At 41.1% G+C, this 23,035-nt stretch overlaps 3 protein-coding genes across 8 annotated transcripts in view; 1 reads left to right on the top strand and 2 right to left on the bottom strand.

The window, feature by feature from the left end:
• Positions 1-14,308, bottom strand: part of MAML3 (mastermind like transcriptional coactivator 3) — a 253,535-nt gene extending 239,227 nt beyond the window's left edge. Inside the window, exons 1-2 of one of the 3 annotated variants that reach the window (XM_084517410.1) lie at positions 13,704-14,308; positions 4,375-4,539 (exon numbers count right to left, since the gene is read on the bottom strand). The gene's annotated coding sequence lies outside the window, so the exon portion shown is untranslated. Of the gene's footprint in view, positions 1-4,374; positions 4,540-5,811; positions 5,919-13,703 lie in introns of those variants that run through there. The other 2 variants (XM_084517413.1, XM_084517411.1) reach the window with 2 other exon arrangements.
• On the top strand, positions 9,252-17,747 carry SCOC (short coiled-coil protein). The gene is made up of 4 exons (XM_084517427.1): positions 9,252-9,489; positions 14,595-14,666; positions 14,766-14,849; positions 15,405-17,747. Exons 1-4 carry the CDS (start codon positions 9,426-9,428, stop codon positions 15,545-15,547), a joined length of 363 nt encoding a protein of 120 aa, XP_084373553.1. The 5' UTR covers positions 9,252-9,425; the 3' UTR covers positions 15,548-17,747.
• The window catches only part of CLGN (calmegin), a 30,235-nt gene continuing 24,286 nt past the window's right edge, over positions 17,087-23,035 (bottom strand). For 3 of the 4 annotated variants that reach the window (XM_084517417.1, XM_084517419.1, XM_084517416.1), the window contains 2 exons: positions 22,004-22,113; positions 19,218-20,267 (listed from right to left, as the gene is read on the bottom strand). In XM_084517417.1, coding sequence (XP_084373543.1) covers positions 20,187-20,267; positions 22,004-22,113 — 191 coding nt within the window. In that variant the 3' untranslated portion in view covers positions 19,218-20,186. Of the gene's footprint in view, positions 20,268-22,003; positions 22,114-23,035 lie in introns of all 4 variants that reach the window. The other variant, XM_084517418.1, reaches the window with a different exon arrangement.

The raw sequence follows: 23,035 nt of genomic DNA on the forward strand, positions 1-23,035 counted from the left end.
TCAGAAGTCCGAGCACCATCAGTGATCAAAATTTAGCAAAAAAAAAAACAAAAAAAAAAAACAACACACAGGTTTAAAATCTTATCTAAAAGATAATACCCTCTATAAAATAAAATAATCTCACACAATGTTTGCCATGGACCTGTAGACAGAACTATTAATTGAATTGAACACTGTGCAGTAGTCTTTGGAACCAGCCCCAAACTGAAAGAATGGGCACACTTTAGACATTTTTGGACATCACTAGAAGGCTTGGCAATGTTGTCCCTACTTTAAATAGAGGGGATAATTTGCATACAATGCAGTGGACTTCAGAAAATATGTAGGTATCCCTCTCAGCTAATGAAACAAAATAGCTGTAGAGATCTGGTTTCCATACACATGTGAAGTATACAACACACAGAGCATGAATAATTAGCATAAATGAATGTCAAACTCATCACTGAGGACAGGCTGTTGATTTGGAAGGCTGCTGGAGGAGCGTGGGAGTCACTCCGCCGGGAACTAATGCACGGAAAGGGACTGAAGTCTAGTGGGAAAGTCAAAGATGAAGGGGACCTTCTGTGAAAAAAAAAGCATTAAGAGAAAAAAATATGTTTCTTTTTCCCTTTGTCAGGCAAAGACACCCTCTGACAGTTTGATCTGACTAATGAGAAAAAAGTGCTGTTAAAGTCACATTCTGAGAAACTGCTTCATTTTTGAACAGTTCTTCCTCAGAGTTTGTCAAAGGCAAAATTGAGTAGGCACCTCAAGATCTGGCTCTTCATACAGGGGCTGGATGTAGAGAACTAGCAAACCCTCCTTACAAACAATCCACAGAGCTTAGGGAACTTGTTTATCCATTAATTTCTTGCACAGGCAGGCTCAATCTTCACTTTCTGTCTGAAATTGCTTTGCTGGATGCCATCTCTAAAGTTGCTGCATTTCATTACCAAAGGACAGAACTCCTAATCTAATTATAAAGCGATTCTTTATCCTCCACTACAAAGGCAGCATTTCATCTTAAGTTGTTCAGTATAATTTCCCTAAATATACAGCCATATTCTCCCTTCCCTCCCCCAGGAGCAAGTACCAGATTCTTGCCTCGTATTTATGATCCAAGAGTAGGGAGCTGCGAACCACGGCACAGAGGTGAGCTGCTGCCCATCGGATGATAATAATTTGCCCCCGTGGGAAGCAGACTACTACACTGTGCCTCCAGAACTTGTCAGGAGTCAGGACTTGCACTAAGTGACTGATGACAGAAACAGGGTCAGGTAAAGAGGGCTGAGAGGGAAAGAAAAGGTAAAGGTACTCAGAGAGAGAGATCGAGCAGAAGCACAGGTGGGGGTAAGCATGGAACTGGGATACAAAGAAGTAAGTGTGCAATATAACGAGGGGAGGAGGGGCGAAACAGATGTCACAGCTCTGCTTTAGGCCACAGAAACATTCTTCCCTAAGTCACAAAAAAACAGGGGTGTTTAGGGGTGCCCTGTATTTGGCTAGGTAAAAAGTTCTGTGACTAATCCTGTGAAACTGCATTAAAGGTCTGATCTCCCTCAACGGCTAAAACTGCATCTCCTCAGGTGAAACAGAGCAGAGCCAACCCCGCAGGAACAGCTGTATTATTGCCATGCTCCCCGTCTCTTTACTGTGAGAGAACAGCTTTCAGGTCCACCCCACGTCATAGAGGAGCTTCAGCTGGGGCACAGAACAAGCAAGGCTTTCTGCTGCTGCTTCACCCGGTAAACTTTTTGGTCCGTAATTCCACCACTAGAAGTGCAACGTCTGAAAACAGCTATTCCATCTCTTGCCTTTCGGTGAATATTTTGATAGCAAGATTTGCATACAGCACGCAGTTACTATTGCACAGGGCCTGCAGCTAGCTCTCCGTAAATGACACATTACAATTTCATCTTGGATTGCATTAATACAGTGGGACATTTCTTCCAGTATCCAGTCCTGATCTGGGATGCTTTCATAATATCTTTGCTTTGACTCTCTATAAAAAAGGATTTGCTCAGGTCTGAAGAGATCTTAGAAGCGCTAATGCTCATAGTTGAAGAATGCAAAGGCTAATAAAACAATCCCAATATTTATTATTTTTGAAGCTAAATCATTTACAGAATAGCATTTTTGAATCTTTGGGTTTGGCAATACTATCACAGCTTCATTCTTTCCTTCTTAAATAATTTACTTGGCATGGAAATTGAGTTTGTTCATACACACTGTTGTCTCCTTCCCCCTTCCAATACTTCCAGCTTTCCCAAATCAAAACTGGAAACCTTCATTCCACTGTGACAGGCTCCCCACCCAGGAAAGCTCACAAAGGAACTGCCCCAAAACCCAAAACATACATATAAAAGTTACTACCTCATAACAACCTCTTCCACAGTCTCAAAAGAATTAACTTTCAAATAAAAGAAAGGACCTTAATAAAGTATTTTTCAAACACTGAGATACAGGAACAAAGTAAGCCCGCAGCCATTTAAGTGTTATGACTCATGAAATATGGCTTAAAATAACAGATTTTTTCCTTAATACTTCCTGATATTTCTCAGTTGTGTTCAGGTTCTGCCAGGGTTTACAGTTTTAAAGTTTTTTATCACAAGTCTTGCATTTTTAAAAATGAAATATAAGATTATTTTAATTTCAGGAGCTGAACTTTTTAAGAAAACACCAACTATTGCAAGACTTGCAATAGAACTACGCTCTGGCAATAATGCTGGATGACACTGAACACAACTCTATTAAAGTCACTGGGATACAGCCCGTTTTATAGGGGCTAAAATGTATCAAAAGATCTCTTCTAGAAACTGTGCTTTTTCTCCCATGCATGAGGTCTCTCTCTGCTGTGATTTCTCTGCTATTGTATTATTATAAGCATTATTGATCATCAAAGTCCATTAAAAACATTTGTCACTTTAAATAATTCATCTCTCTAGCCTAGCTTCAGCCACAGATGCCATCAGCAATAACCTTCCAGGAGACTTGTACTAAAGAAAAACCAGCATAGCTGCAGCTTAAATAGACAACATTCAGGAACAAGCAAGACAAAAATGGTTGAGCAGCCATGTCACATGATTGCAGTATACTGGGGGTTTCTGTGAAGAGCATTAAAGAATCTCAGAGTTTTAAAGACCAGATATGCAACAACAGGAAATGAGAGACCTTCAAATGAGGCATCAGTTGGAGAATGTCAATAACATTTGTAGAATATGTGACCTTGCAAAACAACAACAACAACAAAGACATACAATGAAAGAATTTGTCCTTCTCATTGTCACTCTTAGTATCCGATTGCTGAATGACCAAATCTGACTGCTGAATGACTGACACCTCACTCTGCAGTGCTCACTCTGCAGGCAAAGCGTGGCAGCCTGTTTACTTGCCTTGGCAAGTGTTTCAGGTATGTGGCAGGCCAGGAGGCAGACAGCAGCAGAAAAACTGACAAATGACAAAATTCCCTCAGTGCACAAAGTCAGCAAGACCAGCATATGCTGTTCCACATGACCCTCTCTTTAAAAGCCTACAGCAGCAGCAGGCATCCCAGTTAGAGTACTTGCAGCGAAGCTGATCAAGCCCCAGGCAGACAGAATTTAGGCCACAGACCACAGCTGGATTTTTCAAAGTAAATTTGAAATGGCAAAATACTTCAAGCTCCCTTATTTTCCCCTGCTAAGTGCTAAGATTCATGGAGAAGATACAGAGGAGCCTATGTGCTGACACACTATTGGAATGCAAGCTGGTATCTGTCTTGCCACTGCAGCACAGAGCTTAGTAAAAGCCAACTTCTAGTGCTCCTGCAGCTAGCAGTACTTCTGAAGCCAGCTTCTGTATCGAGATCCACCCAATTTTGTAATCCTCTTGCACAGTAAAATCTATTAGTTTGTTGTTTAACCAACAATTAAATTCATGAACTGATTAGATCTCCCTCACCCATTTAACAATGGCGATTTTAATGGCTACACGTTTAAAATCTGAAGTGTTTTCCATTTAACTGCCCTGTGGAACAGAGGAAGTGCACAGGTTAGATGGTTACAGACCTGGAGGACTCCAGGAAGGACTGAGAAGAGGGAAAAGTTCCTATGCTCTGATGGGCCACATTCGCTTCAGAAGGATTGTAATGGTCAACCACACCAGAGAAAAGTATAAGGAACCATCAAAAGCCTAAGGAACAGATACCCTGGAACAGTGTTATGTGCTGCCCCTTTTTCTGCATCAATGTATTGCAAGGTGGTGGAAGAAACATTTAGCATGACTGTAGAGTGATGAAAGAAAAAAAAAAATGCTTATTGTCAGTTTCTAAACTAGTACTCTCCAGTGAGCTAACTACTAATTTCCTAGTATCTTTAATGAACACAATGAAACAATTATTACATATGGAGAATTTACCTGAGCCAGCTCTGTTCCTGAATTAGTTCCATCTCCAGAACTACAGGTCAATGGAGTGAAGCAGAATGGGCTTTCGTTCAGAGAAAAGCAGACTGATGATCCCTAGCTGTTCCCAAAGTCCAATGAAAAGTCCTGTTCTGCTGCACGTTGCACATGCCGAGTCACCTAGTTAAGAATTATGAAAAGCTGTATCAAATGAAAGAGAAAGGAGAGGGAAATGGAACACAAACTATAATTCACACACTCGCAAAATATAGATTGGCTCAATAACTGCCCATTCACTGTCTAGTTTTACAGGAATTGTAATAGATTAAAACTTCAAGGAGTAATTGAAGTACTCTGGAGAAGCATGTTTTTTGTTTTTATTTTTAATTTAGTGGGCAAATGTTCCCCAAGTCTAGACAGACGCAAGACAGGCAATCTGAGAGTAGAATGGACAAGTGTGAAGGAAAGTGGGTCTATTTTAAGACACACATTCCAGATGTTATGAACAAGTCACTCATTTTCAGACGGCAGAGGTCTAGATCCAACTTAAAAAAAAAAAAAAAAAATCAGGCAGAAAACATCATGTACACATTTATCAAAATTAAACATAATAAGTGAGTGGGTCTGAATGCGAGTGGGCAGTTGTCATGGCTGGTTTCCAGGTGGCCAGCTGTCAGTGCAGCTTCAGAAGCAGCATTTGCCAATGCTGATACTCATTTGCATCGCATGCCCTCAGAGTGCATCTCCAAATTTGCAAGACTCTGACACAACATAGCTCGTGAGTATCCTAAACTGGGGTAAGTGCTGAGGCAGGAGGGGAAGGGCATATACAACGAAGAGACTTGCCGACAAGCATTAGCGCACCTCAGCTTACTGGTTAAATCTGCAAATGACACATTTAATACACTTACTTCTGTCACCGCCCTAGTAAACTGCTGTTCTGCAAGTAGGTTACTGTCACACGGTGTCAGTCAGATGAGCTTGGCACATGCTGTGAATTTCCTAGCACTAGCACTGCCTTATTAGCATGCACTAAACACGTGCCACGGTGCCTAAGTTCATCAAGACAGAAACACACTGGCAGCTGTCGCTTCCTAACAAGGCACATATTTTTAAATTGTTGTGTTTTATAGACTGTGTGTAACTGATGAAGTGGATGCATTTTTAGAATGTTTTGTGTAAGAAAAATAACTCCAAACACTTTGTTGTATGCAAGAAAATACTGGCAAATTTATACAAATGTGTATTGCACACAATGCAGTCAGAGCTGGGTTCTCCCCTTCACTCACAAATTCTTACCAGAAACAAATACAATGTTTTTAAACAGGATAAAAGCAGGATAGTGTATCTCCTAAGGATACAAAAATCCTTTTCCTACTGCAGAATCCCCTACTTACTCACTCTATACACCGTGCTGCTTACCTCGTACACATCCATGTTTGCAGAATTTACTTTTATCTTGGACTCCCATTCAAATCAGCAGAGCCCACCAAAACATCAGCCACAAGCTGTGTTACAACACGGATCTCCCCTGCCCGGAGGTGATGTCCCACTATTCTCTGAAATTAACATAAACCCATGCCTTCAGCGTTTCTGTGACTTCACCAAAAAAAAAAAAAAAATCTTTTCTATTACTGACAGTGAAAAAGCATCAGAGCAGCACCAGGCATCTCTGTACAATTACACCTTTGGAACAAGGGGTCAGGAGGTCTGCTGAGCGGTACACACCGCAAAAACATCCCTTGGCTGACCAACCTCCTGTCTCTGACCCCACTCTTTCCTCTTGGCTTTCCAAGCTAGCAAAATATTTGAAAGAGAAGCCCTGAGAAGTGTTTCTGCAAGGTACCCCAGCTGGGGACTCCCAGAGATAAGAGAGCAGCACTGTGACAGGAAACAACTGCGGGAGGCAGAGGGGCTTTCTGAAAGTTGCAATGTTATAGCTCACTTCATAAGAGCAAATTAGTGCTGGGCCCTGAACAGGTTAAGCCCTATTGAAACCTACCTCGACCGAGATACAAGCGCTGTTACACTCTTAGCAGAAACAGGGGGCACGGCGCACGCTGCGTTTCAGCTCAACATTCACACATCTGTGCTTAACTCTGAGCCAGCTTCCTTTTCAGGTCACCATTAAATCATTTTAATGAGCAAATTAGTTACATGCCACTTACAGAATTAAAAACGTGAACAAGCCACAACCAGGCACATCTATACACAGGTTTTACACGGAAGGGCCAGGAGCCTCCTGCAATTTTACACAGGGGGCCTTACCGACTACACGGCCCTGAGCTCGGAGAATCATTGCAGAGCCAAAGCTGAAGGCATCCTTGGGCATTGATCTGTTGCTTTCAGCCAGGCAGCAACCTGCTCGTGTGCCTGCTGTTGGTACTCACCACGACAGGCCCAGCACAGGGCCTGACCCCGTCCCGCTCCGGCCCTCAGCTTCCTCTGACCAAGGGCAGCCACGCAGCTGCCAGGTACTCCCCGGCCCCTGCTCAATGTGGTACTGACACCCCAAAGAAAGAGGAACTGAAATTTTATAACCAAAGTAACTTTCACATTTCTGTCCACCATTCTCCAGTGAAGGTGGAAATGGCCAAACTCTTGGTGCTGACGGTGAAGCCCACCACACAGCTCGGCGTTGGTCAGCCCCTCTGCCTGCTGCTGCTCCTTTCCGCTCTTTCTCCTGAAACAAGCGTGAGGACAGCAAGGAAGGGGTACTTCTACCTCATGTTTGCATGGCTTCTCCTATCCAAATACCTTATTTCACTAAGCAGCAGGCCCCAACCAAAGGAAGTGTTCCTGACCACGGCACTCATGGAGCCAAACAAGCCCCAGCTGTAACTGCAGGGCCTTTAACATCATGGAAGATGCAGGTGTGTGTGTGAAACATGAAAAACCTTGTTTCTGGCTCCAGAAGCTGCAGGGATCAGAGCAGCCCACATGAGGCAGCCAAACCGCTCCATGAACCATACCCACCTTCACCCTGAGGAGCCCCTCTCACTCGCTCCTGTTAAAATACCTCTCTTACTCTGCATCACTTCCACTGATGACTTTGATCTAGGCATGAACAGCAGCTGCACAACATCAATATTCACTACGCTACTGCGAGAGCTCGTGTCCAAAACCAGCTAATGATTTACCTGGAAATTGCACCTACCAGAGGGAGGCCGTATGGCCAATACAACAGAACAATATTGACACAGGCGAGAGAAGCTAATTAAACATTTTAGATGAGAGTTACACAGTTCAGACAAGATACAACACATTCAGTTCTACAGCTGTATGATTTTACAAAATTCAGAGGTACAGAACGTATAATTGCAGGAGCTTGTAGGATATGCCCTTCCAAGCAGAGTTGTTGAAACGCTTCAACCATACAAAACATGTCTGAGAAGAATAAAGGACAAAGACAAAAGAACAAAATGCTTCCTACCTTTAATGGGAGGGCTCTGAAGCATGCTATTGCATCACAGTGGAGGAGGAAAAATGATATGGAATCCTTTCCACCAGAGCAAAAACAATCAAATTTCAACATGAGGACAAATAAGGATTAAAGCAGCTGCAACCAGCAGTGGCAAAGAGCAGAGCAATGAACACCAGCTGACCCCCCACTGGACCTGTGGAAGATTGCATTAACTGCCCATTTTCTCCTTTCTCCCATTCTTCTCTTCTTTTCTCATTTGGAATTTACAGGTCAATTTAAAACTGTATAGAAAATCATACAGGAAGGACCATGCACTCCATCTTTTGCCAGTGGAACTGATCGAGCACACAACATGCAGACTGTTCAGGACCAGTAAGGGAAATTTTTAGCTCCACTTGGAGAAGAACTAAGTTTGAGTAACACTCACCATTACTCTGAAAATTCAAGACGTGCTTGATTTTCAGTAATCTCTGAAATCAGTCATCAGTGCCTTCACCGACACCAACAGAAAAGCTTTATCAAAACTAAAACCACACGCACAAGCAGTTACAGGATCAGAAGAAAAACCAAAAAGCATTGCATTTACCATTTCTGTAAGTTGGGCAATGCTTCACAAAACTAAGTTCATTTTTCAGCAAGACTCCAGAGATGTTCCCAATTAAGAAAAAATTGTCAACATCCTAAACTTGGTCTTTTTCTGAATACAAATTTTGATTAAAAAAGATCCAAGTCAGGTGGACTCTGAACATGCAACCCCCTGAGCAGGAAGTGGTTCCACCATTCACTACACCCTTTAATCAAGACCAGGGCCATTTATACTTTTAAATTAATTGCAAACAAATATTCTATTCCATGAGTGCAAAAGGAAGCTATTTTTATGTATGTGTATTTCTTCTTTTTTCTTTTTCTTCTTTTTTTTTTTTTAATACATGTTCAAACCATGTTCAGTTTTCTTTAAGAAGCGAAAACAAACTGCCCTCATAAGCGAGGTTTTCTTTGATCTCATTTTCTCTTCCTTCCTCCCACCTACTACCAGAGAACACCACATGCTCATATATAACTAACTTGTACACTTTAGCCAATTGGTTTTGATGTGACTGTTCAAGTGAAATTACTCACATTCCTAAGTATTTGAAGATTATATTTTAAAATGGTGGCTCCAAAATCTGTTCATTGTGTTTGCTTGGGCCATGAGTAACATTTTTGAACATTTAACGTTAAGACTTTCCATCTTTTCTTATCAAAAGATGGAAAAAACAAAAAAAAAAAAAGAAAAGAAAAAAACAGCGAACCACCACATGCAGCCCTAAAAAGAAAACAACAAAACCAACAAAAACCCGATTCAGGTGACGGCACAGCTCCTTCACAGAAAGAGCGTGCAATAATAGCGTTTGCTCAGCACATATCTGACGAAGCTGCTACAGCTCTTCAGCCTTCTGGCTGAACGATTTCCGGAAAGGAGCTCAAGGTTCAGCCGAGATATCGCACAGCACAACGTGTGTAGTTGCCAGCAGGATCGGGTAACACCTCCGTGGTGGACTCATTAAGGATTTAACAGGAGAAGTCACGTGCGCTCTGAAAGATGGCTGCAAACGGCCATGCTTAATGCACTTCCCAGAAAACTTCGAGAGAAGGAAGCAAAATGGATTTACCCTTGGACGAGGAGGACGGCACTTTCACCAACATTTCTTTGGCAGATGATTCAGGTAAGAAGCTCTGGTTACCTACTGATACAATACAAATTCCATGGTCCAGATAACAATACCGTGCGAGCACACCAATCTGTAGATCCCAGTTATGAGGTACAATGCGGCTTTAGAAAACACCCTCATGTACCCTCACTTTTCTAATTCTGCAGTTGAATAAGCCTTGTGATTAATTAAGACTTGAGATTTTGTGGGAGGTGGGGCCTGCCAGAGTTTTGCTATAATAACGGATGGTAATATACATGCACCATCTGACAATATATAGCCTTTCATGGTTTAGAAAGTTACAGAAATGTTAGCAGTAGTTACCTCTTTCAAAGAAAATACAGATGTTGCTGGCCCTTCCACCTGAACATAGTGATGATCTCCGACATACTCTAGTGAGAGTTCACAAGAAGCAATGCAAATTAAGTGGTAACTGAAATGAGCAGATCCACTTGAACCCCAACTATTAAGCAGTAACTGTTTTAAAGGAAACTACAAAAAGCAAAGATTGCCTCCCCTTGCCCTTCCAGTTTGTGGAACAGAAATGATTTGGAATGGGAAGTACAATAGCTCTACATACTGGAAAAAATTGAGTTAATTGACAATAATTGACTTAGAAAGGTGCGGCCAGAGTATCAACTTGATCATATCATTGGCCATCATGCAGCTGTGCTAATTTACACCAGCTAGAAATTTGGATTGCTGATTAACGAATGCTACAAGTCCTTTATGTTTTATTTTTCAAACAGAGGACTGTTTTGCTTTGTCTGGTTGTTTTAGCTTAATGAATTCAGTGTACTAGCTGCCTTTACCACGTATTTTAAAAAACCTCAGAGCTGATCTTTAAAATGCCATAAGCTCATCCAGTGCATAGCCCCGTGCTGATGTCATGAGGCTGGCCCTTCACAGTCAGACGAGTCTGCAGACGCTGCCACAAGCTGTGCTGTTGGGAGAGCCCCCTGCTTCTGCAGGTCTGGCTCTTTCTGTGCGAGAAGGAGCGGAACGGTGAGGGAAAGCTGCCCTGCCACACGGCTTCATGACTCGCCGCACAGCCGGTAGCGTGGCAGGAAGAGATGAGGGGCAGCACACAAGCTTGTCGAGGCTTTGCGTGGCAGCCACAGTGCTGCATGAGCTTGAATCTGCCTGGTCTCAGCTGTTGTTGTTTTTTTTGATGTGTTGCTTGCTTGGTCTCTCCCCCAAGCCTCCTCTCTCCTCTAACCTTAGCATCCTTGCAGGTTGGAAAACGTTAACACGCATGAGAAAACACAGGCAGAAAGTTAAAACCTCTCTCATTGGGACACAAACAAAGCTTCTTTATGCAAGATCTGATACCAATACCAGAGCTTCTACCACCCCCAAGAGAAATGGGGTGGGGAGAGTCACTCACAAGTACAGAAAGAAATTCAGGGTAACTGAGAATAAGTGGTGTTTTCAGGCAAGCTTCTAATGTGAAGGCATATAGACAGAATACAGTAAGATACGGGGTGAATACAATAGCCCTGGTCCATTTTTTCTGCCAGAGGGCAACACCTAGAGGCCAGAAAGACAGGTGTAAGAAATTTTTTAATCTATATCAGGAAGAGACTATTACATGCTTTCTAGCAAGCAGTCTTCCTTTCCTCTCCCACCTGAAGTCACAACCAATTACCCTGACTTTGGAGCACAGAGGCTAACAAACAGAATGGGTCTCACTGCTGTAACTGCCCGCCTGCAGAAGAAGATTGATTCCACAAGAGCAGGGAGGACAACAAAAAGTTTTATACAGTGAGACAGAACATGTTTCCTTAAGATGGACAACAGAATCTCAAACAAGGACTAAAGAAACAGGGCTAACATAAGGCTTTCCCCCATCTCTTGGAGCATACTGACAAAAATACTACACAAGGACAAGCAGAACAACACGCTATGTATGCACAGTCTGATAACCTAATTGGAAAACAGCCTTCATATCAAAGATCCTTTAGTACACTGAAAAGCTGTTGTGGAAAAGCAACAGGGGTTACTGAGCCTGATTAACTGAGTGCAATCCATGAATGTTTCATAGCTATTGTTCTTTCAAAACAGCAGCATTTTTCTAGTTGTTAAATATACAGGTATTAAAAAAAGAAAAAAAAATCACTCTCATGTAAATCAAGATGAACATAAAAGGGCAGCAAGACAGAAACTTCTCAGTCAATATTTGAATAGCAATATCAAAAGCACTTGAAACAAGGGAAAGCATTCATTAACAGCATTTGTTAAAAGGTGAAAATATTTTAATCTTTAGTGAAAGTAATACCTTTTTCAGTAAGAAACTCAGCACTTGATAGAGTTCCCTCAAAAGAAAAGTACAGCAACAGAAGAAATCAAACCAGAAATAAAACAAAACAGGGAGATGACACCCAACACCTGCAAAGATTTCTGCATTGCTCTTCTCACCAACGCTCAGTAAGTCAAGTTTCTGTTCATTGCAAGGAACCCAAAAATTATCTTTCCTATTTTTTCCCCTCCAAATACAGTTTCCAGAAAGCCAGTTTTAATGACTGCATTTCTTACACATAACCCTCTTAAAAAGCAGAAACGACCCCCTAAATGTTCAGGCCTAGCTTAAAGAAATGCAAAATAGTTTTTCATCTCCGAGTTACCCATCAAGCCTTGTGGAACCTCACTAAAAAGTCCTTCCACAACCATTTGTACCAAACCTGCAGCTGGTGATTACAAGGAAGATCAGACAGTTCACAGGCCAACATGATGTCATGCACGTTGGTGTTCACAGCCTAACACTGCAAGGAGTTCAGTTCTCCATTCTGTTTAGAAATGCATTTTGGTGGAGTTAGCATAAAAATGGAAACATCTGCACTCCTGCACAACCTTGCAGAAGTCAGGATGCGGTTTCATTGGAAGGAGGACCCCTTCAGCATTAAAGAGAAAATAAGGCCTTCTAGGCTTCCTTTCTGTAGGCTTTTCTAAAGAAAATGGATTTTTTCCCCCCAACTGAATGCACACAGGTTACCTCACCTGGCAAGGATCCATTCTCATATGGGGCCTAAAGAACTGCCAAAGCCTGGTCAATAAATAGGGACAGAGATGACACTTAGAGGAATGTAAGCCAAAATAGCTGTTCTTTTTCATAATTTGATTTGGTTGGAAAAAGCGCAAACTAAGAACTACTCATATTCTGCATCTGACAGAAGTCTTTCTTCAAGCTGTACATGTAAATTTGTACAAGGACGTTCTGTACTACAAAAGCCTTTTGAGGGTGCTGGGAAAAAGTAACAATAACTGCACAGAATTCTAGCGTAGAGCAAGATGAAAAAAAAATCCTCAGAGGCTGTCATTTCTGCAGAGAAACAAAATGCAGATTTGACGCAAAGGGTGTGGCAGGGAAAAAGTATGAAGCCAATTGTCATCCTTTTCATCTTTTTCTTTGTGGAAATATTAAAGGAGAAAAAAGTACAGCTCAAATAGAAAACATCTTAGAAATATGTACAATATCTTCTTCTGTTAATGAGAAGGAGAATACGTTTCTATTCTAATGGTGAACAGTGAAGCCTCTGTCACCAGCCGGTTTACGCAGGCGCCTTCGGTGCCTGTAACGGTGCCAAAAAGGAAGTGAAAGGCTTGTTGGTTTGCACTGTGTACCATGGAAAAACAGGACATACACCAGACTTTTAGAAACGAAACATCTGAAAAATGTTTGTCATTAGCAGCAAGGACTATTGGAATTGGAGTCCAGGGCAATGAGATTGACGGTGTGAGTGAAACCTCCTGTAGCTTTGTAACTGTGCAGATACATGCATTCAGGGTAACGATTAACGATGCCTGATCTCCTAGGGAGATTGTTGCTATTTTAAACAAAAAAAGGTTTTGCAGTGACATTGAGTAAATTAATTCCTTTTGCCAGCAACGTCAACTAGTTTTAGGAAATCTTAATTGGAACTTAGGATATGTGTAAGTATAGATAATTGCATTTGTAAAGTGAGAGGTGCTGTTCTTCTAAATTGAATGTAATATAAGTGACAACACCATGAATGCCCCCTGGCTTTGACAAAATGCCTTAGAAGATACAAAATGAATTAGTAAGACAGAAAGGGATTAGCACTGGATCTTGATTGGTTCAGATTTGACTTCAAGAGCTCTGACACACTGGTAAAAATTACAAGCTTTCTTTGTAACTCTTCAGTCAGCAACCCACTTACCTGAAGCGAGTGACCTAGTGTGTAAGTGCACAAACAGTTTAATAAACTCACCAGCAGAGCATTACTGAGGGCAGCCTTCAGATGTTCCACCAATAAAGAGAATCCTCTTATTTCTTCTTAAAACTGCACTCTGGACGTTACTATGGAGTCACGTTGCTCCACAAGAGAAAACAATTAATTTCCAGAGTTTGTTAATATTATTTCATTTTCTTTAGACTGTATTTCCTCTGAAGTAGAAAGCAGTAAGTTGATAAATAAAAACAAAGCAGAAGAGCTCTGTGAACACAGGTTATGCCAAATCATTTTACCGAGTAAAGCAACCCAATTGGCACAAACCTGTGTGTAATTAGCATTTACCCCACTACTGCTGCCCCTCCATCCTAGGGTTTGAGATGGTGTTTTATGTGAGGGCATAGACAAGAGCCAGGGTCAGCACTGCTGTTCAGGCAAATTAATCAACGGAAGGGGTAAATACAGCTCTCATGTGAAGTGTATGAAGTCCCTGGGCAAGGCTTGCCATGCTCCAAGAACAAACACGCTTCAGGAACACACAAATTATTGACTGTAACGCCCCCACTGTAACGCAGGCGGGGGCGCAGAGCGGGGCTGAGGGGAGCCCGGCCCCGCTGAGGCGGCTCTTCCCGCCCTCCCCTCCCGTCGCCGCGCAGGCGCGTTGCGGAGCTCGGCGCAGGGCTGCGGCCGGGCTGGGCCGGGCCGTGCCGGGGGCTGTGTGCGCGGGGCGGCCCGCGGGGAGCCTGAGGTGGGGCGCGGCCGCGGGGCGCGGGGGGAGGCTGCGGGGCTGAGGGGAGGGGGAGAAGGGGCCGGGTGCGTTATTTAACGGGGGGGCCCGGGAGGCGCTTCCAGAAGGATCCGCGCCGAGCCCGGCCTCGCTGCTTGAGGCCGGGTGCTGCTGACCGCCGCTCTCCGCTTCTCCCCCCGCAGAGCGCCGCTGGGGACGACGCCGGCCGGCCGCGGGGACAGCCCGTGCTGCGGGGATGAACGCGGAGATGGACGGTAACGGCGCGCTGCGTGCCTCTCCGGCGCCGGGTCGCTGCTTCGCGTGGCGCCCGGCGCTGCCAGAGGTTGCATTAAAGCTCCTGTGATTTGTTGCAGCTGTGGAGGCTGAGAATCAGGTGGAGCTGGAAGAGAAAACGCGGCTTATTAACCAGGTTTTGGAACTGCAGCACACGCTCGAAGGTTAGCAGTTTGGCTCCTCAGGTTTTTGATAAGCATGGTGTTAAGCAGAAGAGGAGAACCTTGCTGTTCTGCCCTGTCCTAGGCTGAGAGTGCTGCTGTCTGGATGTGTGTCACTTACGTACATGAAGGTACATAAACAAGGTCTCAGAAGTTTTAGTGATGCCAGCCACTTCCCCCTCCCTCTTTCTGCAATGTATTATTTGCTTGATTCTGATAATACACAGCCTTTGAGTCTGCTCGTCACTGGACTTCCATTTCCAAGTAGCTCAGTTTGCAGTAACTTAATTCAAAAAGTCAAGAGAATACAGGTTAGCAATTAGTTTGTGTGACACACTTGTCATAAAATACTATACTACAACGTAGTTTAGGGAAAATGGGTTTCAGATAACACCTGGGAGTAACACAGTGGGAATACCTTAAGGTATTCAAGGTAATACCTTAAAGCAGTGTTTCACATATTAAGAGATGTGAATGGTTTGACGTAGGAACATAAAATATATTTGTTATTATATGCAATACTGTCTAACTTTTTTTCTTATAATATCACCTTTGCAGATCTCTCAGCACGAGTAGATGCTGTTAAGGAAGAAAACTTGAAACTGAAATCAGAAAACCAAGTTCTTGGACAGTATATAGAAAATCTGATGTCAGCATCTAGCGTTTTCCAAACCACTGACACAAAAAGCAAAAGGAAGTAAGGGTTGACTCACAAATGATGTCATTGTATTGCTGCTGTCTTTTTTTGTTTTAATTGGCATAGGCTTCATGAGCTAAAATACCTTAGTTTGTGGCTTTACTGGATACCTGAAAAGCATAAACTTCAGTGATAAGCAGAATTAAGATCATCATCATGAACAGGAGACATAAGTTTGTATATTGTTAAGATTAAGCAATGTGCAAATATAGTATAGAGACTTACTAGATTTTCATATTTGTTTTAAATGAGCATATCTTGTTAAAAACTGGATTCAGTTTGTCAGGTTAAACGTGTATGTTGGCTCTCTTTGAGGTCTTAGGGTAGTGTTCTTGACTAGCAAAATAATAGTTATAAAATGGTGTTGAAAACTTACTTGATAAAACTATTCCAAGTCTAATGGCATCACCTTTTTCACCTCGAGTATAGTTAGATTACTGTATAGTACTGTCCATATCTCTGCAAAGTAACTTTAAACAGAAGCCTATAAACCAGTTAGGAATTTTTGTGAAGTAGAAACAATACGACATAGTTTGCAGGGTTTGCATACAAAGTTACAAGATTTTTTTGGAAGGACGAAGGTAAGGGAAGGGGAACAAGGATAAGCAATGAGTATCAGGTAAATACCAAATTGATGCAATATTAATGTGTCTCATTTGCAAGATCTACCCTTCAAACTGTTTTTATTTCTTTGTTTCATCAAAGAATGATCATCTGCATCATAATGTATGATCTTCCTGAAGTTTTCCAGTTGTGTAGTTAACAGTTACAAAAAAAAAATATACTAAGTAATAAGCTTGACAGAAATAGAAAGCCAGCAGTGTTCTTCCTCATGCTCATTGTGAACAATGTGCAGAGAGGTAGTAAGAACAAGTCTTTCCTTACCACCTTTTTACTTTGTTCCTGAAGTGCCAAACTTGTCTTCACTTCAGGCCTTAGAGCAGCTGTTTACCTGACTCAGAGCTAGCTGGAGCTTGTGAAGCACCTCCTGAGGCGCAGCACAAAAACATCCAAGGCACGAGAGGCAGCAGCGGCTGTTGCCTTAGATCTGTGCTGCTCTGAGCAATGCCTAGCATCAAGGTATCCTGTTTTTCACTGGCTTGGTTTTGCTAGAAGGTTTTGGAAAGGAGCTCAGCCCAGATTCTGGGCACCAGCACTTCCCATAGAGGGGTATGTCTAGCATCATCAGTATTAAGGAAGAGCAGAAGCTGAAATACAAAACGTAAGTTTTAGGTCAGTACTCGGTTGCATGTTTCACCTTGCCATATAGCACCACGGCAGACCTGTTTACGGATGTTACCTAAAGCTGAGGTCTGTCTCGTAATGAAGCTGTTTTACTTTAGCTTTTAAAAAGAGGAAGCCATTCAACTTTGTTGTGATGGATCCTGTAAAATAAAGCTGCAGGAAGTGAATCAGTGGATGTCACGGCAGAATAAGTCCATCTCAAAACACACTTCTTGGCAGCTAAGTGCTGCTATTTCTCAACTGTAAGCTGATAGTGTGAGGTCTCCCCCTCCCAAAGGAGAGTCCTCCCATACAGGTCGGTATAGCACTCACTGGAGTGTCAGCGGAGTCAAATGACTGCGAACAAAGCACTAACAGTTTGTCTCAAAGGCTGCTTACGAGTCTGTGTCAAGAAATCAGATTATGAAGAAAGTTTTACCTGCCAAGGCACAAGTGGCTGATACTGTTTTTGTCACAGGGTCCTATAACCATCTAACATTACTTGTAAATGTCTCTGGACTGCTTTGTCACTTTACTGCCAATCTGAAAATTTGAATAAGTCCAAGAACTTCTAGCAGATAGAATAAATTGCATGGCTAGTCCAGGGTTCGAGCATTAAAAAAAAACACCCAAGCACTTGACTTCTAAAAATTTTATTTCATTATAGCCATCCTAGCTTTAAAGCTGTGTCACTTCCACATCTCCATCTGCACTGTAGGAGATACCCACAAACACCAAGTGGCGACAGAGCATGCACTTTGTTAGACTTCAGCAATTCTCCCAAGATCACGTAATCTTAAAATCACAGTTGTGTATTGTAAGATTGGATAGTGATATTTTATCTATTGGTCTGTATATAGTAGTCATTTCATCTATATACCATTTTACATCCCACTGCTGTGGCCTTCATTTAACTTATGAGCATTTTAAAAGATGTTGTATTTCTGACTTTACACTAAATAAAAACTTGATTTGTCTCACTTTGGTTCAGTATTTATAAACCCTAAAACTTCCTGCAACTACCTGTAGTCAGAAGGTGGAAAAGTAGGTTTGCTATTATCTTAATTGTTTCTACACAGTTGAAGTGTCTGAGAGATGAGATGTAATTATCAAGAGTTGAGATTAAAACTGGGTTAATTACCGTTTTCCATAAGCTTCCAGTTCCTGACTCACTTGGTATTTCCACCCATGAATCTTAGTATACTTTGCTGTTCAAACTAAAAGGAAACAAAACAAAACAAAAGGCTTGGCAGACAGCATCCACTGTTTTCAAAACTAAAACTTGCCAATCTCTATGTGGGGTTAACTTTAAGTTGGAAGATTTTACCTTTTCCTATACATTTAGCTAGCTCTAATATTAGACAGGAACTGGAATTCTTATTTCACCATGCCTTTATAACAGAGGAAGCTAACAGGAGGAAATCAAGTTGGAAGAAGCCAACCCATGTTCCCCCAGTCCTACATAGCCTCCCCTGAATGTAAAGATTCTCCATCTGGGCCTTGCTGCTGTCTGTAAGGCTGCCTGACTCAGCTGTGGCATAGCTGCTGGGAATGCAGGCTGTGGAGGTCGGCTGCTCATGTGGTTCCAAAGATGACTGACAGCTTTAATAGCAAGGCACCCTGTAAGAGGGTTATCATTAGTTGATTAATTTCAAAGCACTTTCAAGCAACCAGGATCAAGTACTTTTCTTGAAATGTGTTTGGTGATAAGTGAGCTACACTCACAAACTACAGGATAAAATCTCAGAGTTAAAAGTATCAACAGAAGGGTTCCTCTTTTGCCTTTTTTCTCATCTAGAACCTCAAGTCCACTAAGCTCTGATATTTCTCCCCTAATTACTAGCGTAAGACTAGATCCAAGTAAACTGATGTGCATGAGGATGTCTTTTATCTGCAGGTTCCAGGTAATGGAAGTCATTAAGCCAGTATTAAAGAGCGAGAAAGGCCTTACAAAGCCAGTACTGTTGCAAAGAGCACTCTCAAGTCATGACCTCCTAAAACAATTTTACCTGTAATAAATGAGTCTGTCCTTCTTGAAATAAGATACAAAAGATACTGATACGGCATCAATGAAGACAAATCCAAGTTCAAGAACTTAAGGGAAGACTAACATCCCCTATAAGGTGACCAATCCCTGAAGTAACTATATCATTACCAAGAAATCAATGTGCAGTGATTTAAAAACAATTGTCGTTGACTTCGTATGCTGAGAAGATATTTCTTTTTAAGTGAATGGACTTCTTGCCAGTCACAAGAAAATTTGTCAGATTGAATATAAACTAATGTATTTCTCTGGTTTCAGCATATGACTGCTTTTGCTAGCAGTTTACATACCACCAGTATAGGCAGCTGCCAAGCAGCAAGAGGATTCCAGTAACTGGTTTTATTGTTTGTTTTAATGTACAGTTGAACTATTTCAATATACAGTTGAACACAGTAACAAAACAAAGTTTTTCTTATGATGCGCAGTTTATTTAAACTATATTAAGAGAATGCCCAGGTACTCACATCTGTAAAAAAAAACCAAAAAACTTAATCCATCAAAAATTTGTATCTATGTTAATAAATTTCATGTTAAGCAAGAATTATTAAATATTTTCAGGATGTAATGTACATTTAGCAAGTATTCTATAACCAAAGCCTATACCGTTCTGGCTTGGAACATGAGAACTATAAAAGTTTGAAAAAAATCATTTGTATTTCAGTTCTGTAGATTTGATATCTGCATTCAAAAAAGCAAAACAAGTCACATTAGTTAACCACTTGTTCTATGAGTATTCTATTTTGAAATAGCTCTTAAAATACTGTAACCAATGTCTAAAGTGAACAGATGACTACCCATGTAACAGTATCAACAGAAATAAATAATGTACAATAAAAATTGTTACTAGCACTAAATCATCATACAAAAACAATTATTGCATTTAGCTCTGCACAGGAAAAAAAACACATCTTTTCTCTTAGCAGTGTGAACTGCTGTAGATGCTACATCTATACCACAATCCTCTTTTAGCTGAAATGTGTCAACAGCTAAAATGTGTGCTAGAGCTGCAAAAATATTATAATTAATTCATGTTTTTAAAAATATTTAGAGTAAAAGTTTATCTCCAACTAATACTAATTTCTAAGAATCCTCAAATCTTAAGAATCTTAATTTTTAAATCAGTTGGCCAACTTTCAATTTCACTTTTATTCTAGATTTGAAGCATCAGCTAACTCATCACAGATGGTATTTCCTCTTAAAAAAGGGAATCGACGTTTGGGAAGGTTAAAAGAGGTTAGGGCTTTAAAAGAGCTTAAGTCGCAATGAGTCTCATTTCTCCCTTCAAATCTCAGGAACCTGCAGGCTATCAGGCCCGCTGCAGTGACATGCCAGAAGTTACTATTATCTAGACCTAAAAATACTAGCTGGAAATAACTCAGTCCTTTCGTACTCTTCTTTTGCGCACTGATTTCAGTGGACCATCTCCAGAACTTGTGCTTTCATCATCTTCTTTCATCTGAAGAAAAAAAAAAAAAAGAGACCATTTCAGCACTAGCATCTTAAAGCAATTTTAATTTAATTATTGGAACTGGCATATTACTTTATTCCCCCCCCAGTCATAGTATCACCTGCTACTACACTTAAATGATGGATTTTTTTTTTTCCCCTTCAATATTACCCTAGTGATAAATAAAGTGGGTAAAAGGCTTTTCCTTTCTATATTCAGAAGGAAGAGAATAGTGCATCTAAACTAACACCAGAAATTTGGTTTTGTCCATTTACTCAACAGTTTAAAAGCATGGACTTTTTAATGACTATAGCAATTTCCTTGAAGTGCTAATCTTATGCTAATTTTAATTTCCACTTCTTAAGCAAGAAGCATTTAAAACATTCTGCCTGCCTGCCTTGGAGAGGTACAAATAGAACAAACTGTTCTTAAATCGGGTGTTTGTTCTTTGGAGTGATTGGCTTCGAAAGGTCCACAAAAAGCCCTCCCTATAGGAGCTCCATTCAGAGACAATGCATTGCTTCCTCACTTTCCTGCATCTCCCAAGGGCAAGCGCCTCGTTCAGAAGGCAGCACTTCCTGAGTGACAACATGGCACACATGACATCTCCAAAGTAGGTCACTAGCTAAGTGATAGAAACTTGTACACCCTGCAAATGCCCAGATAAGAGCAAGCCATAAGCTCACCGTGATTGATACTATGTAATGGAATATACATGTTCAGATTGTGTTACTGCTTTCATAAAGAATCACACGCATCTTAATAGGTTCATCAGACTGTATTCCTAGGTAATGCACAAGAAAAATGAGCTTCCTATGGGAACAAGAGGAAGTACTGAGTAATGGCTAAGTAATGAAGAATTTCAGTGCTGAAGCAATGCAATCTCATACAACGTACACTCTCAGAGAAGTTTTATATAAAAAGGATTTAACATTACATTAAGCAACTCCCGTCATCCGGGAAGACAATTATCTAGGGAGTCAAAAGCACAAGATGACCAACAGAAATACTGCGGGTGAATATAAAGTGTTTTAGACATACTATAGTTTCTAAATGGAAGTATGATAAGTGTCTGATTAGCAAAAAAAAAAAAAAAAAAAAAAAAGGACAAACTCCATTCTATAATTTTATTTTCTGAAAAATAAATAAATAAATAAAAATCAGACTATCTGGTCACTGAATTAACCTGCACAAGAAAAATGAAACTGCAGGTGCTGAATTCAAAACCACTTATCTTGTTCAGCCTAAAACCTTACTTTGGAATAATAATGGTGATTAAAACAGATAACTGAAGGCTTATGGCTTTTCTAGATCTCACAGAAGGACTATTCTGTTGGAAGCAAATGTCCAAGCAATTAAGTAGCCTGATAAAAAAGACTGGACACTTACCTTGGCATCTGATTTTTCAAACTACAATTCAGTTACCAACCTCTTAAAAACCTCAATCCTGTAAAAACTACACACTTGTAGCAATAGTTCAAGTTTAGAGACCTGCAAGATCACTCCTATACTATAGCTGTATTTGAGAATAAATACCACCTCCTGGCCAAAATGACATGGAAAGAGACTTACGTCACAAGCCTATACAGAGTACAGGAGGTGTGAAATTCAAGTAAGAACACATTCCCATCACATAATATCTTATATGACTCAACAGACAAAAAAACTTCTTATAGGTTAACTGTGCTTTGTTAGAATTGTGATGATGGAAAGAGGCAAGAAGAAAACAAGGGAAAAGAACTCACCTCATCTTCTGAACCAGATTTATTTGACTTATCACCTTCTTCTTGACTACCATCTGCAACTCCGTTTTCTTCCTCTTCATCAACATCTTCAACACCTTCACCCTCATCTTCTGCAGGACAAATTAATTTTACTTTGTAAACAGAACTATATAAATATGAACTGCAGACACACTAGTAAGAAAAAGAATCATGGAATCATAGAATGATCACTGCAGACAAACTAGTAAGAAAAAGAAGACAGTTTCAGTTTTAGAATGAACTGCTTGTTTGCAATAACCCAAAAAACCATGAGTGATAAAGAGAATAGAATTCTTATGAATTGGTATAAATCTATCACTGTCAAATTTGATCTCTAAATTTAAAATTTTCAGCCTAGTCTCTTTTCACAATAGTATACAGTCTGCCGTACAGTTGATTTCCTTTAGGGAAGTCCTTCTATTTGTCACATTAGACAGTTCTAAGAGCAGACATAGGACCAGATGAAATAGGACAACGTGAATATCCCAAATCTGATTTAATTCTGACTCAAGTAGCCAACTACATACTAGAGTCATCAGTCACCCACCTCAGGGGATACCCACATCCTAAGGGATCTTCCTCGTCAGCATGGAGTTCCTTTGGCATACTGTTTTGTACAGCTGTTGAGGGCTAAGCAGCCTAGCACTTACTCCAAATTTATGTATTGTTCCAAAGCAAAAACTAGCCAGAAAAGCACTGTACTCCCCTGTAGCTCAAGTACGTCCAGCTTGTACTACTAGGACAAAACCATTGACACAAAGCTGTCAGCTTTCTGCGAGACCTGCCGTCAGGTAGATCTACGAATTGAAGAGGACTGGGGTGGGGAGGAGGGGAATAGCTTTCTACTCTCTAACAATTCCCTGGATAAACTATGGGCTAAAACAAAGCAGAACTACCTTCTACTTTCTTACTGAACCTGCGCCACTGCACTGAACTAAAGGGAGCAATGAATGCACCACACAGTGCAAATTCTAAGCTGCTCTCTGATCAACACAGGTTACTCTTCTGGGGTAT

Source organism: Aythya ferina (assembly GCF_964211825.1).
Source record: "Aythya ferina genome assembly, chromosome: 4".
Taxonomy (NCBI): Eukaryota; Metazoa; Chordata; class Aves; order Anseriformes; family Anatidae; genus Aythya; species Aythya ferina.

Bases quoted from the DNA above. Each gene is read 5' to 3' on its own strand.
- SCOC (XM_084517427.1), top strand. From the start codon at position 9,426: ATGGATTTACCCTTGGACGAGGAGGACGGCACTTTCACCAACATTTCT. The intron at 9,490-14,594 runs GTAAGAAGCTCT...CTCCCCCCGCAG, and splicing joins TTCTTTGGCAGATGATTCAG to AGCGCCGCTGGGGACGACGC. The intron at 14,667-14,765 runs GTAACGGCGCGC...GATTTGTTGCAG, and splicing joins GATGAACGCGGAGATGGACG to CTGTGGAGGCTGAGAATCAG.